Raw genomic sequence first — 17,624 nt, forward strand, 5'->3', positions numbered from 1 at the left:
CATGAGGCTTCCGACAGCAGATGCATAAGGAACCTTATTCATATAAGCATGCTCCTGCTCCGTCGATGGTGATTGGGCTTTGGTTAGTTTGCAATGACTAGCCAAATGAGTACTAACCGGTTTAGCTTCATTCATGTTGAATCTGCTAAGAACTTTTTTCACGTACTCTACCTGAGATAACTTCAAGACTCCGTTCACCCTATCTCTCAAGATCCTCATACCAAGAATTTGTTTTGCAGCTACCAAATCCTTCATATCAAATTCTTTTGATAACTCTCTCTTGAGCTTATCAATCTCTTCCAGACAAGATCATGCTATCAACATGTCATCCACATATAGCAGTAGAATGATATAGGAACCATCAATCTTCTTCACATAACAACAGTGATCCGCCTGGAACCTCAAGAAACCGTTGTTATTCATGAATCCATCAAACTTCTTGCACCACTGTCTTGGAGCTTGTTTGAGACCGTACAAGCTCTTTTGAAGTTTGCATGGAATTTTCTCCTTCCCTCGTACTTCAAATCCCTGTGGCTACTTCATATAAATTTCTTCATCCAAGTCACCATAAAGAAACGCCGTCTTTACATCCAACTGCTCCAGATGTAAGTTTTCATTTGCCACTAATCCAAATACAGTTCTGATAGTGGTCAGCTTCACCACTGGAGAGAAAATCTCGGTGTAATCAACGCCTTCCCGCTGTTGAAAACCTTTCACAATAAGTATCGCCTTGTACCGCTTGCTACCATCATGTCAACCGGTACACCCACTTGTTGTGTAATTCCTTTTTGCCTTTCGGAAGTTTCGTCAATTCCCATGTTTGATTGGATGACAGTGAATCCATCTCATCTTCCATGGCTAACTCCCACTTGGTTGAATCATCATTTTGAATCGCTTCTTCAAAGGTCTCCGGTTCACCTTTATCAGCCAACAAAATATAGTGAAGTGCAGGGGAGTATTTCTGAGGTGGTCTGATTGTTCTTGACGATCTCCTGAGTTCAAATACCGGACTTTGTGGGTCAGCTTCTTGTGCAGTTTCTTCTTCCTAGTTACTATCCTCCGACTCATTCACAGGAATATCAATCAATGGCACTTCATTTGACTTCTGGACTTCAATACATTTATCTCTAGTTGGAATGTCTGAGTTATTCTTGTACAAAACTTGCTCATTGAAAATGACGTCTCTGCTCCGAACGATCTTTCGATTTTGGTCATCCCAGAACCGATAACCAAACTCATTATCTCCATAACCAATAAAGAAACACTTCTTTGATTTCGGATCAAGTTTCATTCTGTTGGCTGAATCGATGTGAACATATGAGAGACAACCAAACACTTTCAAGAACGAAAGGTTTACTCCTTTGTCGCTCCAGACCTCCTCTAGTATTCTCCAATCAAGTGGTACTGAAGGTCCTCAGTTGATCATATACACTGCAGTGTTAACTGCATCAGCCCAGAATGATTTCGGCAGTCCAGCGTGCAATCTCATGCTCCTGGCTCGCTCATTCAGGGTCCTGTTCATCCTCTCAGCTATACCATTCTGTTGAGGTGTACCAGAAATGGTTTTCTCCATCTTGATCCCGTTCTGTGCACAATACTTCTTGAACTCAATATCTTCATATTCTCCACCATTGTCAGACCGTAAACACTTCACTTTCAAGTTGGTCTCATTTTCCACCATGGATTTCCACCTTTTAAAGGTCTCATAAACATCAGATTTATTTTTCAGAAAATAAACCCAAACTTTTCTGCTCGAATCATCGATAAATGTGACATAATATCGTGAGCCGCCAAGGGATGTTACAGGATATGGCCCCACACGTCGGTATGAACCAGCTCCAACTTTGCTGCTTTCGGTTCTCTACCACCTTTCGAAAAGCTCACCCTTTTATGCTTTCCAAGAACACAACTTTCACACAGTTTGTGTTCGACAATTTTTAACTCCGGCAGCTTCCCTTTTGATATCAACATCTTCATTTCTTTCTCACTCATATGTCCAAGTCTACAATGACATAGACTTGAGTTAGCTCCAGCATCCACAGCTGCTAACATGTCTCTGCAACTGGAAGTCATGTAGAGGGTTCCAGTTTTCTTTTCTCGAGCAACAATCATGGCTCCTTTGCTCACTTTCCAAGAGCCATCACCAAAGGTCACTTTATGGCCTTCATCATTGAGCTGTCCCACTGAGATCAGATTTCGGGTCAACTTTGGTACATGCCTCACTTTGTTGAGATTTCAGATGGATCCGTTTGACATTTTCAAACTGATATCACCCATACCAGCTATTTCCAACGGTTTTCCATCAGCCAAGAAAACTTTTTCGTAATTACTAGCAATGTAATTACTGAATACCTCACGATCACCGGTGGTATGAAATGAAGCTCCCGAATCCATAACCAAAGAATCAACCGGGCTTTCCATGGATAGTACTAAGGCATCATGTACATCCTCAATAACAACATTTGCATTATTCTTGGGTGATCTGCAGTCCTTTTTCATGTGACCAGTTTCACCACAGCTCCAGCACTTTAATTTCTTTTCGAATGTATTTTTGTCTTTTCCATTCCTTGATTTGGATCTGCCACGCCATCGGTTAGAACCTTTTTCACTACTCCTTCCTCTACCTATATTCTCGAGATTTAGGGTAGATCTCGACAATGTCCCTTCACCTGAATCCATCATGCGAACTTCTTCACCAAGAATTCGATCTCTGACATCATTGAATTGTAACTTTCCTTTTCCAACAGAATTGCTAACCGCTGCCCGCATTGGCTCCCAAACATTTGGTAAAGACGCCAAAAGAATAAGTGCACGAATCTCATCATCAAATTTGATTTCAACCGATGTTAGCTGGGAAACAATCGTGTTGAATTCATTGATGTGTGCTTCCACCAAAGCACCTTCCTCCATCTTCAAGTTGAATAACTTTTTCATGAGAAACTTTATTATTTGCTGATGGCTTGTCGTACATGTCCGAAAAAATGGACATCATTTTCTCCGTGGTATTTGCCTCCGCCACGTTGTGTGCCATGTTCTTTGTTAGGGTCAATCGTATTACCCCTAACACTTGTCGGTCAAAAAGCTCCCACTCATCATCCTCCATCTTTTATGGCTTCACCCCGGATAGAGGTTGATGTAGTTTCTTGCTATACAGATAATCTTTAATCTGTAACCGCCAAAATGTGAAATCTGTACCATCGAACTTATTGATTCCAGGTCCCGATCCGTCATTTCCGGCCATCGCTTCACCTGCATTAATAAAATTTCAAAAAATCTTTTCTGATGTGGAAGATCAGACAAAGGTGCAACCACAGAGCATACTCAGAATTTTAAAAAAAATTTCACCAAGGCTCCCGGACACCGTAACAGCTCTGATACCAGTTGTTATGGATTATGCCGAAGCGATCTTGACGATAATAATTGCGGAATAAAACAATCAACAAGAACACCAAGATTTACGTGGTTCACCCAATATAGGCTACGTCCACGGAGCTGCTGCAATATTTATAACCGGAAAAATATTACAAGTGTATACAAAACACTATATCTCACCACACCCAAACCCCGAGTATTACCGAGAAATAATTCTCTAACTCACAAGAGATCTCCGAAAAAAAACACACTTTTTCTCTCTTTTTATTTTCTTCTCTCTTTATTAATACAAAAGAAGAGAAGAATGAGATGCTTAAAATGAACGAAGCACCTGCCTATTTATAGGCAGAGAAATCGCGTGGAATTGAATGCTTTCATTTCCCAGCCTCCAACCATAAACCTCCACCTACCATTATTTAATACGTGAAGGTGATGTCTCACCTAACAACGCCCACATTTAAAAATTACAAAGTAAGCATATGACACAAGTCTTCCATTTTATCGCATTTTTCCAATTTAATTCCTCGTTTTTTCATCTCGAGAAAGTTTTTCGTTTTATATAAATTTTCTTGTTTTTAGTTTCTAGTTAACAATAGGGTAAAAAAAAAAAGAAGAAAATAAGAGTGTGTTACTCGGCTTGATAATCATATGATGAGCTTATTAATCCAATCTCATCCACTGTTTATTTACAAAAACTCAATTTTTCTCAAATGTCAAAGCTCGTCGTTCAATCTTGATTTCATAGGATTTCTCATCCAGTGTGTTTGGAATACATGGTTTCAATGAGATTTGATGGGATTCGATTTTTCCAATATCATTTTAGTGTTTGATAAGATAAAATTTTGAAATGAGATTGGTATTTGATGGGATTTCATTGGATTTCATTTAGCTAAATGAAATTCTTATTAAATTGGTCGGATTTCGTGAGATTTCATAGGATTTGAGTTTTAAAAATTATAATAAAATTTTTACTTATATTTATATAATTTAATCATAGACTTCAAGTTTTCTTTGCAAATTTTACAAAATATCATTTATCTAAAAAGTTATTGAAACGACTCTAACCTCTAAACTTAATTAAATAATAAAGAAAATACGGATTTATAAAAATTTTGCCATGACTTGTTTGAAAGCAAACAAAGCCATCATGTCACACACATAAATTCTAACATAAAGAAATATACGTCTGATAAAAATCCAAATTGCGATAATCATAAACTACGAAAGGAAAGGCAACCCCACATGGTTGCAATAATAGCGATAACAAATTTCAAGACTAAAATTTAAGCACAAGGAAAACACATCCTGGCTAATACTGAAAGTACTCAAACTAAAATTCTTTATTTCAAACATAGTTTTATACGGAACTTAAAAGTAGCAACGGTCATAGGGCATTGCACCGCCGGCGACCTCAACCCCGAGGATCCTGCCCCTCGATCTCTGGATACTCCTCCTCACATGGCAATCAAGCAAGCATAGTAAGTCTAATGACTCAGCAAGTATAAACAGTGTAATAACAAGAGTTTAAAAATACCTGCAGTAATACTCAAAGAACTGTACATAATATTCTTTGAAACTTAAACAGAAAATATGCATGATACAAGAGAATGAGACAATCTATAAACAATGAACTCACGCCAACTCACACTATGAGAATTTTGATCTTTCTTAACTTAACATGAAATTGAACTTGAAACTGAACATGAGACTTTCATAAACTTTCCTTGAACTTTACTTTCTTTTCTGAGAACTTAGATCATTGATTGTGAAATTTCCTTTAATAATTTGACCGATCATGGCTGCAGTGCACTATGCCGGCAAGGAAATCGAGAATACTCTCGACACCGCATTGCCCCTTTGTTGGTAAGGGAAATCAAGATTTCTCCCAACTCCTCCAAACCCCTCTGTTGGCAAGGAAAATCAGGATTTCTCCCAACTCCTCCAAGACCCTCTGTTGGCAAGGGAAATCAGGATTTCTTCCAACCCTCCAAGCCCCTCTGTTGGCAAGGGAAATCAGGATTTCTCCCAAATCCTCCAAGCCCCTTTGTTGGCAAGGGAAATCAGGATTTCTCCCAACTCCTCCAAGCCCCTCTGTTGGCAAGGGAAATCAGGATTTCTCCCAACTCCTCCAAACCCCTTTGTGTCACAAATCAATTCACTTTATTCAAAACTTCACTTTCTTTACTTGTGGCTTTAACTTTTCTTGAGGTGCAAAAGAAGTGATACACTTTGCTTACTTTACTTGACTCGAAGACGAGAACTCATGCACACAAATATGCAACTGTGGGAAAGGAAACTCAACTCAAAAATTTGGGTATTAGGTGAGTGAGTGGCTGTCCCTAGGTGAATTACCCAACTTTAACTCCAATTCTTACAAACAAGGCATAACCCGAGCAATCAACCCGAAAAGCCCTTAACTCGATCTTACCTTAACCGAATTCGACCTTGCTTGAACCGAAACTCTCCAAATACTACAAACTAACCATAGGAATAGGTTGTGACTTAATTTGACATCCCAAGCAACCCAAACAAAAACCGTTTTCGGACAGCCCCTTATACTCTAGAAAATTCTGCACAACACCTTGAACTTAAAAGACCCTTAACTTACCTAAATCTTATCCGAAACGAGCCCAATTTATATCGACGCGACCACAAAATCATAACCTTGACCTAGGATCAGCCCATGTCACAACCAAACCAGAATTGGTACCTTCCCTGCCCTGAATTCAGTAGCCCCTGCCCAAAGAATTCATCACCCTACTTTACTTCTACTTTGATGAATCAACTCCATTCCCTTTTTCCTTAACTCTACCTTATTACAAACCACCAAACACACCTATTAACATCTCTTAGGACTTAACACAAGCACCTAGGCAGCCCTCAACCACACTTCAACCCCACAATTTGAAAACACCATGATCATGCATCAATGTGTCTTAAATTCTTGAACAATCAATGAAGCCAATTGCCAAACAACAAAATGCATACACAAACTTCAAACACAGCCCTAACATCATATAAATTAGAGATTTATAGGGCATGCACTTCTGAAATTTTGAAAATACCAATATGCATTCAAAACCCCTCATGTTTCCAATCACAAATCACCATGCAACTCCTTAAAATCCATGCTCAATCAAATTTCAAAATTTTCAATAAACCATTCTAAAAATATAGTAAAAACCGAACCCTTAACATGCTGAAAATCATATGCATTTCGAAATTAAATAAAAGATTTAGTACAAGAACATAATAGCTAGCTTGAATGCCCAAGAAAAGCTTACACTTGCCTTAACCAACACAACCTACAAACCGATGGAAATGGCTAGCTAAGACCTCGACCAGCAGCTGGACGAGACTTCTCCAGGTGGAATCCAGGCAACGACGATGGTGGGAGGAGGACGGCGGTGGCCCAAAATTTTGGAGGAAGGGGGCGACCGAACTTGGAAGAAATAAGGGAGAAGAAGAGAAATGAAGAGGCGGCTCAAGCTTGGAATGAGATGCTAGGGTTTAATTTTGTTTTGGGATAAAAAGGTGTGTGCGAGGTGTACATGTGTGTGTGTATAGTTGTAAGTATATAAAAGTAGATGTGAGTGTTGTTTTAAAGGTACAACTTTAAAGTACTACAATTTTTTGCCTACTAAACTTACACTTATAAAATTTCTGAGTTTAAAAACCCCAAATTAAAATATTTTATTGGATTTTACTAATCCGGGTTTAAAAAAATTCTAACTTTTGAAAAAATTAAAGAATAAGCCCAAGAATGCGATAAAAATGATTTTTGATACCCAAAAACTTTTAACTTTCAAACTCTCGTCTAATTTCTTCCTTCCTCCCTTCTTAACTTTTTAAAAATAAAATCTTGGAATTTATCGCCGAAATCCACTATCGTCGAACACCAGAAGCCACTGACTCAAGAATCTCAATAACAAATAACTTAAAATATTTGAGCAACTTAAGCTTTAAAGAAAAGTACTTAAACAATTAAATCCAAGCAATTAAAAAAATCATAATTATTAAAAACGAATTTAGGCATGAAATTTAAATTATGAAATTTTAGGTGCTACAATTATATTATCATTTCACACTACTATCTTTTAAATCCTTACCAAACACCAAAACGAAAGTTCAATTCCACGAATTCAAAATCCAAATCCAATTCCAATTTCAATTTCAATTCCAAATCTCATTTGGTTTATAAATCCAAACACACTGTTGCATAAGGACGTATAACATATCTTGAACCAATGTTTTCATAACCGGACCGGTGATCGAACCGGTTTACCTTAAAAAATTGTTCAACCGATCGGACCGTTTTAACCGGACGGTCGGACCGAAAAACCGTTTATATAATATAATATAATTAATAATATTTTTTAAATTTTTAAAAACCTTAAAAATGTATAAAAATAGAAAAAAATATGTATTTATCATAGTTTGAAAACTAAATAACCATATAAATATATTTAAAATATTAATTATAGTTATATATTTTTAAAAAATAAATTAATTAATTTAAATTTTTTTTAAAAAAACTCTAATATTACTAAAATAATATTTTTAATGAAGTACACATTCCAAATAATCTTGTATATATAAAATAAATATTAAATTAAGTTTTCAAAATTAAAAAAACTAATTTAAAAAAATAATAAAAACCCGGTTGAACCGATTTTTTGGCAGGTTTTAAACCGGTTCGACCGGTTCAAGGCCGGTTCGACCAGTTCTTGACTGGTGTTGACCGGTTCTGACCATTAAAGCGGTTTTTAAGTGTGATTCGGACCGGACCAATGACCGGTTCACGGTCAAACCGGTTGAACCGGCGGTCTGGTCCGGTTTTAAAAACATGGTCTTGAACAATATTTGTGGGAAAAAATCCACCGAAATCATGATATAACCTGCTTTAATTCCTTTGTTTTCCTTTCAATTTCTCTTTTTTTTTTAATAACTCATTTTATAAAATTTATCTACTTTTTTTTAAAAAAAAAATACATATTTTTATACCCAATAATTTTGATAAGTGAATAAAATATTTGAATAAAATATTTTACAATATTCAACAATAACCCAATCCAAATTATATGAATACAAAATCAAATCTAAGATTATTTATTATAGGTGGTCGGTGGAGGCTAAAATTGTAATTCGTCCTTCAATCATTATTTCAATCCCAAATTAATAACTCAAAAGTTAACATGATATTGTTCATTATTATTTCACATCCTTAAAAATCATTTTAATAATCATACTATGATTTATCCACGTATAATCACATACCACTAAATAAACGCAACCTAAGTATTTTACGATCATGATAATCATTTCAATCATGTCGCTCAATTTTTCTGCTTTTCAACTATTCACAATTACACAATTTTTGTTTTGTTTTGTATTTTTTAAAAGAAAGAGATATGCTAATATATATATATAGTAGCTAATTGAATATATTAAATTGTTGCTGTGTGTACGTGTTTAAATTTTTTTTTAAAAAAAAACTAATATTGAACCGAGAAAATTACATAAAATGAAAGGTTAAGTTAATATAATTGAAAAACGAATGACTGAATTGGGAAATTGCGATAAGATGAGGAGTAAATAAGAAATTATCATTTTTAGATTCCATCCATTTTAATACTCAAATTAACGGAGAACCAAATCCCAAAATCAAATGAAAAATTGAGGATCAATTGCGAACATTTAAAGAATGAAAGACTAAATCGTTAATATATCATAAAACGAGGGACTGATTAAGAAATTACCTCATTTGCATTCTTTATATGATGGATCAAAAAGCAGGCCCACTAATTATGGGATCATACTACTTATTCAGGCTTCTTGGTGTACTTGGGCCCGTATTTTATTTTTGAAGAAGCTTGGGCCCATAAATTTTTACTTCCACGAGTTCTGCTTAAATTTTTGCGTGAAAAGTGTTATAAAATCTTGGTTAGGGCGAAAATGACTTGACTATCATTGTTTTAAAATAACCTTTTCGATTACAAGTTTTAATGCTTTAACAAACTCCCCATCTCGGGTCTACTTTAACATATTCCGGATTTAATTGCTTTAATGAATTCCATATTGTAGCTCGTGTTGGACCCGATCTAGTAACATATATAGTCAATCGTCAACAACTTGCGTAACCATAAATCCTATTATATTCATCGAGATGTATCACAATAAGTACAAGTTGTAGGAAGAATTTCGGCACGAACTTGAAAATTCGAAAACATTAGTGTTTTGATTTTTGGGTTTTATGGATGTCTTGGTATCAAAGTTGCATCATTCTGCAAGTCATTGTACTATTGATTCCCACAATTTGATGGGATTATCTTGTTGATTATAGGGGGTTTAAAAAAAGATAACATGTCATATCCATCATATATGAATGCATAGTGCATGGAAATAAACAATAGAAAGAGACAAGTCATATTAAAAGCAATTTCATATCAAATTTATGGACCCAAACCAATCTTCAACTCACACACTACAAGTCCAAAAAGTAGGAACATCATTAATGATCCCTCATGTGATGAATTAATTACACATCTTCAAATTGCATCAATTTCTTCTGCGCAAATTAGTATTTGTTAAAAGGATAAATATGGAATTTCTCGTCCAAACAAATTCATTTACCATTTCATCCTGTCACTATATACATGCCTTCTTCTTTTCTTTTTTTTTTTTTTTTTTTTTTTTCCTTCTTCTTTGTTTTATAATAAACATGCTTAGTGAAATGTACTAGTTTTCCAAAAATAAGTAAAATTATTTTCTTTGGTCTTCTTCAATATTTGACCGGATTTTTTCGATCAAACCCAGAAAAAAAAACTCTCTACGTAAGATAGTCAAGTCCGGTTCTATCAAAATCCAATAATGATCGACAATACCCAGAGAAACGTTCTCTCGAGTAGGATAAAAATTTAGTAGTCACCGTAATATTGTCTCACGGATTATTTTTAATTAAAAAAATTATAATTTTAAACAATGAACCCAAATATTAGATACATCTTAAAAAATTGACCGTGAAAATGTGTTATATTAGTTTTTGTGTAAAAATTTTGACGAAAAAAATTTAGAAAACATATGACTGATTAGTCACGGTAGACATAGAATATATATAGTTTCTAAATTAATTATAAATAGTATAAAAGTAAGCTGTTTACTTAAAAACAATGTATTGGCATTAAATTTAGTAAAATGACGTGTCAATCGCCCACCATACACAAAATCCACTACTGAAGGAAAAATCAATCGACCCAAACCACACCTTCTAATCTCAGTGCATTCAAATAAATCCTCACAAATTCAAAACCGCCGCCGCCGCCATGCATCACCGTCGGCTAGCCCCTGCACCGGCGCCGCTCCACCGGCCCTCCTCCTTCCACCCACAGCAACAGTCTACCAGCTCCTTTCCAGCCATGACTTCTTCCCATGCAGATGCAACCTCCTCTCCGCCGCCGCCGTCTAAAATACCGGTGGACTTCAGCCCGCCTCTAATCGCAATGGTGGTTATAATCGTGACGGCGTTTGTCATCATCACCTACTCCCGCCTCCTCTCCCGCCACTTCCTGCAGAACTACCGCCGCTACAGACGGTGGCGTGGCCGGCGCAGGGTGTACGTGCCGTCATCATCCGCCGGAGACGTCGAGTCTCAGCCTTATTCGTTCGACCACAACGAAGCCTTCCGCGTGCTGTCGCCGTACGGACTCGACGAGTCGATCATAAAAGGCATCCCCCTCTCCGCCTACAGACGCAAGAGTGGCTTCCACGATTGCGCCGTTTGCTTGATCGAATTCGAAGACAACGACTATGTCCGGACGCTTCCGGTCTGCTCCCACGCTTTCCACGTCGACTGTATAGACATATGGCTTCGTTCTCACCCCAATTGCCCCCTCTGCCGCGCCGGAATATTCCGTCAGGAGTCGCCGTTTACTCCGTTAATGGCAGCCAGGATCAGACCCAGTTTGGACGAAATGCTCTTCACCAGCACGATCCTCGAGCCGTTGGCCGAAACTCCGATCGAAACGGAGGTGGTGGTGGTGGCGGTGGCCGGAGAAATCACGCAGGAGCCTTCTTCTCCGAGGCGGAGGAGTCAATCGGAGGACAGATTCAACCGCCGGGATTTCTTGTTAAAGCGATCGTACTCTTTCGGATTCGAAAGAAACATAGACTCGGAGAGATTAGTCCTAGAGCCGGCAACAGCCTCGCCGTGGAGGTACCGACGAGCTCTCGGTGTCGGCGGCGGAGGCTTCTGGAGCAAACGTCCGTCGCCTTTCACCGCACTGACAAAACACAGGGTCTTCTCTTCCCGCTACTACCGGGGAATGAAATCCCCGTTCTTTCGACGGCGGAGTATAGGCAGCTTCTTCCCATTGTCGGAATCGAGCTTCCGCACGTGCTTGTCAAGCGGCGGCGGCGGCGGATGCTCCTCCCGGCGGAGCAAATCATTCGCAAGCCCAATGTTCATGCACAGGTCGTCGACGCTGTTCTCTCCGAGCCGGCTGAGGAGCGGCGACCCGGAGGCGCTGGTATCGCCGGAGAGGCTGAGGTGTGGCGGCGACAGTGAACGGGTGGGCAATTAATAGGATGTCTGAAAAATGAGTAGGAAGCATTAAATGGATGGAGAGGCGCATTTAAGAATTTTTGAGCGGTTTGCTTTGACTTGTTTGTACGTATTCTGTAATAATTAAATAAATAGGATATATATATATTAGGGTAATTTCTTAATGTAATGTATATAATTCATTATTTTTTTTTTATCAAATCAAATGGTGTAGAATTATTTCATGATCCATTGGTGCTACTGATTTTGGCAACTTGGCTTCACTCATAATTTTTATCGACTACTCACTCTTATCCATGTTGGTGGCTATCTATTTTCTATATATATTATAACCGGACCTTAACGGGCTTAACCCAGTCCAAACCCAAACCCATTTGGATAGTGTTAAATGGGTATGAGTTGGGTGACGGTTTTATCATACCCGACCCATTTAGGTTTTTGTTAGAATAAATATCATTCCTCTCAATTCTAACCATATCACTTACTTTCCTTCTCTCTTTTATATATATTATTACTAGTATATCAAACGTGTGTTGCGCAAGATGTTATTTTACAATGAGCTAAATGAATTATAGAAGACACAATTACAAAACACAGACAAATTCAGTACATAACAAATGTTATTTATTAAAAAACTTGTAAATGAACAAAAAATGATATAAAATATAAACTATCTATAAAAGACGAAAAACGTATCAAAAAGTTATGTTTCATCGATGACATTCGCACTTTTCAAATCTTGAAAACTATTAAATTCAAAAATTTTTACGGAAAAATGTGATAAAAAATCTCGTATACATTGTTTTGTCTATAAAATTGATTTTGTATTTATTAGTTTTTGTTTTATATATTTTATTATATTTTTTACACTACTAGAAAAAATGGCTATGCTGACACATTTTTAATGACATTTGTTCAAAAGTGTAGTTAATATATACCTATCATGACATTTGTAAAAAATCAAAATTTTAATAAAATAAAACTCTTATTAGATATATTATCATGACATTTTTATGAATGCCACGAAAAAATATTAATTTTCCACACTTATGTCCCAATTTTTCATCTTTCCCTCCACGATTTTATTCTTACCGCCCTGCCCCGTGCATCCTGATTTTTCTTCTCTCCAACAATCTGATTGTTTATACTCTCTCTTTCTCCATCGCCGTTGAGCGGAATTGCCTTCTGTCGCCTAGCAACACCTTTTGCCACCAGCGGCGCCACCATCCTCTCCATATGCCCTTGGCCGTTATTCTTTCCTCTCTAGGTGACAAGTTTATGTGTGTTCTATTTCTTTTGTCGATTTAAAAATAGTTTCTTGTTAATTTCTGTGATTTCAGGTGGTAAATAGGTTTTAATCAAGATTAGGTAGAATTTTTATCAAGCACAGATCGTTTTCCAGCCGTGTGACCTTAGATGTTCAGTCGCGAAACACCATTCTCCGCCGCGCAACTGTCTTGTTTCGGTACTTACTAGATCTTGTTTCTTCTTTAAGGATGTTTCAAGGCCTATTAAATTCACTTTTCATAAATTTAGCAGGCTTTCCGATTTAGGATTTTAATCCATTCGAATTTCATTTGATTTCCTTGCATTTATCACACTATTATGATTATTATTTGGGTTCATTGTCGTAGGTACTGGAGTTTTGAATTCAAAGGTATATTTCGACAAACCTAAGTCATAGTTTAATTAGTTAGTGTGATCATTGGGAATTATAGTTGAGTTATTTGAGATGATTGTGGTATTTAAGATTATTGGGATTTTAGTTTATTATTCTGTTATTTAAGATTAGTAATATAAGTTGAAAATGATTGAATTCTAATTTTTTCTGTCCTCGGGGAAGTGAATTCGAATATCGTCGTAGTGACATTGCACGAGTAAATCCAAGGGAATGTTTGTTCTTGTTGCATAGTACGTAATTGCTTAAATCCAAAGTGTGGATTCCGGCATCCGATTAGTTCATATTTGTCTAGATGTGGATAGCATGTTGACTTGCATGTTTCATTAGCTTGGTCAAATTTTAGTTTTAATGATTCTGGTTACAATGTGCTATGCTATTATTTTATAGTATAAAGTATTGGCATCCCGTCCATTCATCATATTTTAGTCAATTACTGTTGTTTGTTCCTTCAGCCTCTTGATTGATTGTTGTCAACAAAACCAGAAACTTCTGCTGACCATGTCTTTTGCCTTGTCATTTTCCTATATTATGATAGGAACTCCCTGCCTTAGTGGACTTCCTAGATTAATTGATATGTTGCACGTACTTTTTGTGTGCCAGATGATTTTGTTTTATATGATGTTTACTCTTTCGGTAACATCTAAAATTGAGTACAGGGAGTTGTCACGTTATATTGGTGTGATATTGCCTTTAAACAGGATTTGATTTCATGAGTACTATCCCCATGAACATCGGCTTACATGGCGCAGGCGCTTTGACTAGAGTTTTTCCTTGTCTTTTCAGCATCTCAACAATGATCATAAGTCCACGATTTTTCATCTTTTCTGTGTTGGCTTGATGGCTTCAAATTTTGGATATTTCAGTGCCTACTTTACCAGGTTGGATGTCATTCATTAGTATTTTATTTCCCTAAAGTTTATGATAGATGAACAACTTCCATGAAATCTTATGCTTTTCCATGGAAATTGGTTGTAGTCGTGCTAAATTTTCTTCAAGTTTTTGGATCAGGGTTGTTCTGGAGCTAAAACAAATTACTTCTTCATATATTCTGTTCCACAGGCTCTTTCAAAGGGAAACCTTTGTCCTTTTGACATGATAACTTTTCTTAAATTTTATTTTTAGCACCCAGTTAGTAAAACTAGAGAGAAGCAGATAAAAATATGTAAGGAGCTGATACTTGATTTCTACAGAACTCAGAAAATTTTTTCCATTGGAGTGGAAGAAGATTTCCCATTGTTCAGTAATCCTGCTATTGAAAGTGAGTCTTCCCTTCAGTTATCAAAAAAAGAAAGAAAGAAAATCTTCCTGTTTAAGTGTTGTTTTTTTAAGTTGTTTCTCTCTTTTGAGTCTTTTCCATATATGTTCTGATTTTGTGCTTCTTTCAGTGATGATTCTTATTTGTTTGTTTAATGCAAAGGTGTCTTCCATATATTGGAGTGGGCAGATATAGTAAGTGCCCATATAATATTGGGACTCTATTTACTGATGTACTATATCCTTTTGTTAATATATATTCAAATGTTTGGTTCACTCGAGCATTGTTAGATCTTGTAGTTTAATGTTTCCTTTCTTGATTCTAAACATGCTTTCAGAAATTTTTTTGTATCAAAGTTCTGAAGTTCCTGTAAATTATGTTGGTAGATCTATCTGGTTTGTACGTACTAATTTCTTTGGTTTATGGTAAATCTCTTAGTCGTTTCTTTTAACAAAAAAATCGGTTAGTTTGGTTTCATTTGCGTGCTTCTTGTTGAACCATGTAGATTGGACAAACTGCATCTTGAAATGATATCCTTTTGGTATGTTTTTAGCTTGGTTTGTTCAGTTGGTGATTATGTCTTGGATACTCAAGTTAAAATAGTAAGAACGAGCGAATTTGCCATATTTTATGTTAAATTATAATGTAATTATCAACACCTCCTTTTGAAATATTTAAGTGTTTTATTTATACGTGTGGATTTTGTTCTTACGATGGAGATCGTAATCTTTATGTCCTTGTTCTACCGAAATACGAAAAATTATGACAACATCAAACTAGCCTTGACAATGGATTATAAGCTTTGGAGCAGAGAACTGATCCAACAGGCAAGCTTATGAATATCTGGCCTCGTTTTATTGCTTGGCATTTACAAAAATGGCTGTATAAGAGAATTCACTATTAGCAAATGAGTCCTGTTTTGAGCCATCTATTTCCTTCACTCGTTTGCAGACTCACATGAATTTTTGGCTCTGACTATGTTGTGTTTTGATATGATCTAGACATTCCTTCTATACTCTGTTCTATGTTTTTCACCTCGCTTCTCTCTTCGTAAGTAGGAATTACATCGTGTTGGAAAATATCATAGTTGTGAATCTTCTTCAGCACAGATCCATCATCTCTCTCATTGGAAATGTTCAGAGATCCTCGCTGATTTTTGAAAAGGTTCTGTCTATCTGCAGCTTGCTTCTCCAGTTTTCAATATCATATCATACATGATGCAGATTTGGGAAAAAATATTCTCTTTGGTTAATTGTACTTGCAGGTAACAAGTAATGAAGAGAAAAGAGAATTTTGTCTACAATATGATGTTCCATGATGCTGCGCAACAAATTCAGTTGTTTTTTTTATTGTAGCGATGTATTTATTCCTCGACTCAAATGTATGAAATTGAATATTTTTGAAATTATATATTACAGTGATTTTGTTTTATTTTGATTCATTTTATGTTTTTTTTTTTATGTATTTTATGATTACAAAGAATAATATATGAGAATATTGAGGGTAAAAATGTTGTTAAGAGTGTTGGATGATTTAAAGTGTCTTTATAAACTACTTATAAGGACATTTCTTAGTGTCCTTGTAAATAGAATGATGAGACATTTATAATTGTCATTATATACATCAATAGAAGACATTCAACCGTGTCCTTATTAACATAAAAAGAAGACACTTCTAAATGCCTTTATTGGCAAAAGATTGAGGCATTTGTAATTGTCCTTGTTTTATATCTATCATGACACTTTATAATGCCTTCATAACTTTAAATCAGGGCATTTATGATGTCAGTGTAAGTATTCTATAATGACACTGCAAAATGTCACAAACCTTTAGACGACACGAGAATAGAGGACATTTTACCCAGATGTCACTAAAACATAAATGTCACTATATCTTTAATATAAGGACATTTTTCAATGTCACTAAAAGTCTATATTCTAGTAGTGTTACAACCATTATGTTTTAAATAATAATAAAAAAAGACGACCTTCTCTAAGAAATAGTTTCACTTTGTCAAGAACGACATCTTTAAATGTTACATGTATGTGTAAATCTTAAAAAATAGAGAAAATAAAAAATATACTTGTATACTTAAAAATAAAAATCAATAATAAAAAAATTACATATCTCGACATCATGAAATATTCACTCAAACATGTGAGCTCTCTTGTTTTCATATGAACGTAGCTTGTAACAACAAATTAATTATCATATGTATTTTGTATTTTAGTACTATTTATATCTGATAGTGTGTGCTTATCATTTATAATAAAATTTGTTTATATATAAGAATAAAAATTAACTTATGGAAACCAAATGAATTTGAAATTGTGATTTTTTCAAAAGAAGCAAATAGGTATAATAGGTAATTAACAAAAATTGTGATTGACATAAATAGCTTCAACGGAAATTTATACATTATTACACATTATTATTATTATATATAACATTTATCACTCTTTTGTTTCTTTCTTTTTTTTAAAAAAAACACAAATAGTTTGAAAATAAATCCGAATTTGTGATTTTTCCAAATGAAGTAAATTGGTAGATTGTAATAATAATATTATTATTTTAAAATTTTAGCAAATTTGCGGGAAAAAATTGCGTAAATCAATCTATTGTTATTATAATATATAAGTTTATTACTCTTTCTTTACTTTTTTTTAACACAAATATTTTTAGAAAATTCGAATTCATGAATTTTAATTTGTAAACAAATCAAATCCGAGATTGTAATTTTGTATATATCATTTATT

The 17,624-nt window shown here is 35.4% G+C and overlaps 2 protein-coding genes across 13 annotated transcripts; both read left to right on the forward strand.

Annotated features, from left to right (window-relative positions):
* The first annotated feature begins 10,520 nt into the window (after positions 1-10,520).
* Positions 10,521-12,071, forward strand: LOC140866171 (RING-H2 finger protein ATL65-like). The gene has a single exon (XM_073271080.1). The coding sequence runs from the start codon at positions 10,695-10,697 to the stop codon at positions 11,949-11,951; it is 1,257 nt and encodes a 418-aa protein (XP_073127181.1). The 5' UTR covers positions 10,521-10,694; the 3' UTR covers positions 11,952-12,071.
* A 955-nt stretch (positions 12,072-13,026) lies between these two features.
* Positions 13,027-16,299, forward strand: LOC140866092 (uncharacterized). Of its 12 annotated transcripts, XM_073270978.1 has the most exons (7): positions 13,027-13,199; positions 13,273-13,397; positions 13,567-13,589; positions 14,397-14,491; positions 14,811-14,871; positions 15,973-16,032; positions 16,133-16,299. In XM_073270978.1, the coding sequence occupies exons 2-7, from the start codon at positions 13,349-13,351 to the stop codon at positions 16,184-16,186; spliced, it is 342 nt and encodes a 113-aa protein (XP_073127079.1). In that variant the 5' UTR covers positions 13,027-13,199; positions 13,273-13,348; the 3' UTR covers positions 16,187-16,299. The 12 variants fall into 12 exon arrangements, 6 of the variants coding, with proteins under 6 accessions (XP_073127079.1, XP_073127082.1, XP_073127083.1 ...); XR_012144801.1 differs by having other exon boundaries at positions 13,027-13,397; positions 14,804-14,871; positions 15,927-16,032; XM_073270981.1 differs by having other exon boundaries at positions 13,027-13,397; positions 14,804-14,871.
* Positions 16,300-17,624: the final 1,325 nt, after the last annotated feature.

The sequence above is a fragment of the Henckelia pumila genome, chromosome 4 (genome assembly GCF_033568475.1).
Source record: "Henckelia pumila isolate YLH828 chromosome 4, ASM3356847v2, whole genome shotgun sequence".
NCBI classification, from domain to species: Eukaryota; Viridiplantae; Streptophyta; class Magnoliopsida; order Lamiales; family Gesneriaceae; genus Henckelia; species Henckelia pumila.

Coding starts and splice junctions, on each gene's coding strand:
- LOC140866171 (XM_073271080.1), top strand. CDS start 10,695: ATGCATCACCGTCGGCTAGCCCCTGCACCGGCGCCGCTCCACCGGCCC.
- LOC140866092 (XM_073270977.1), top strand. CDS start 13,349: ATGTTCAGTCGCGAAACACCATTCTCCGCCGCGCAACTGTCTTGTTTC. Junction 13,398..13,566: donor CGCGCAACTGTCTTGTTTCG/GTACTTACTAGA, acceptor TCATTGTCGTAG/GTACTGGAGTTTTGAATTCA. Junction 16,033..16,132: donor CCTCGCTGATTTTTGAAAAG/GTTCTGTCTATC, acceptor TTGTACTTGCAG/GTAACAAGTAATGAAGAGAA.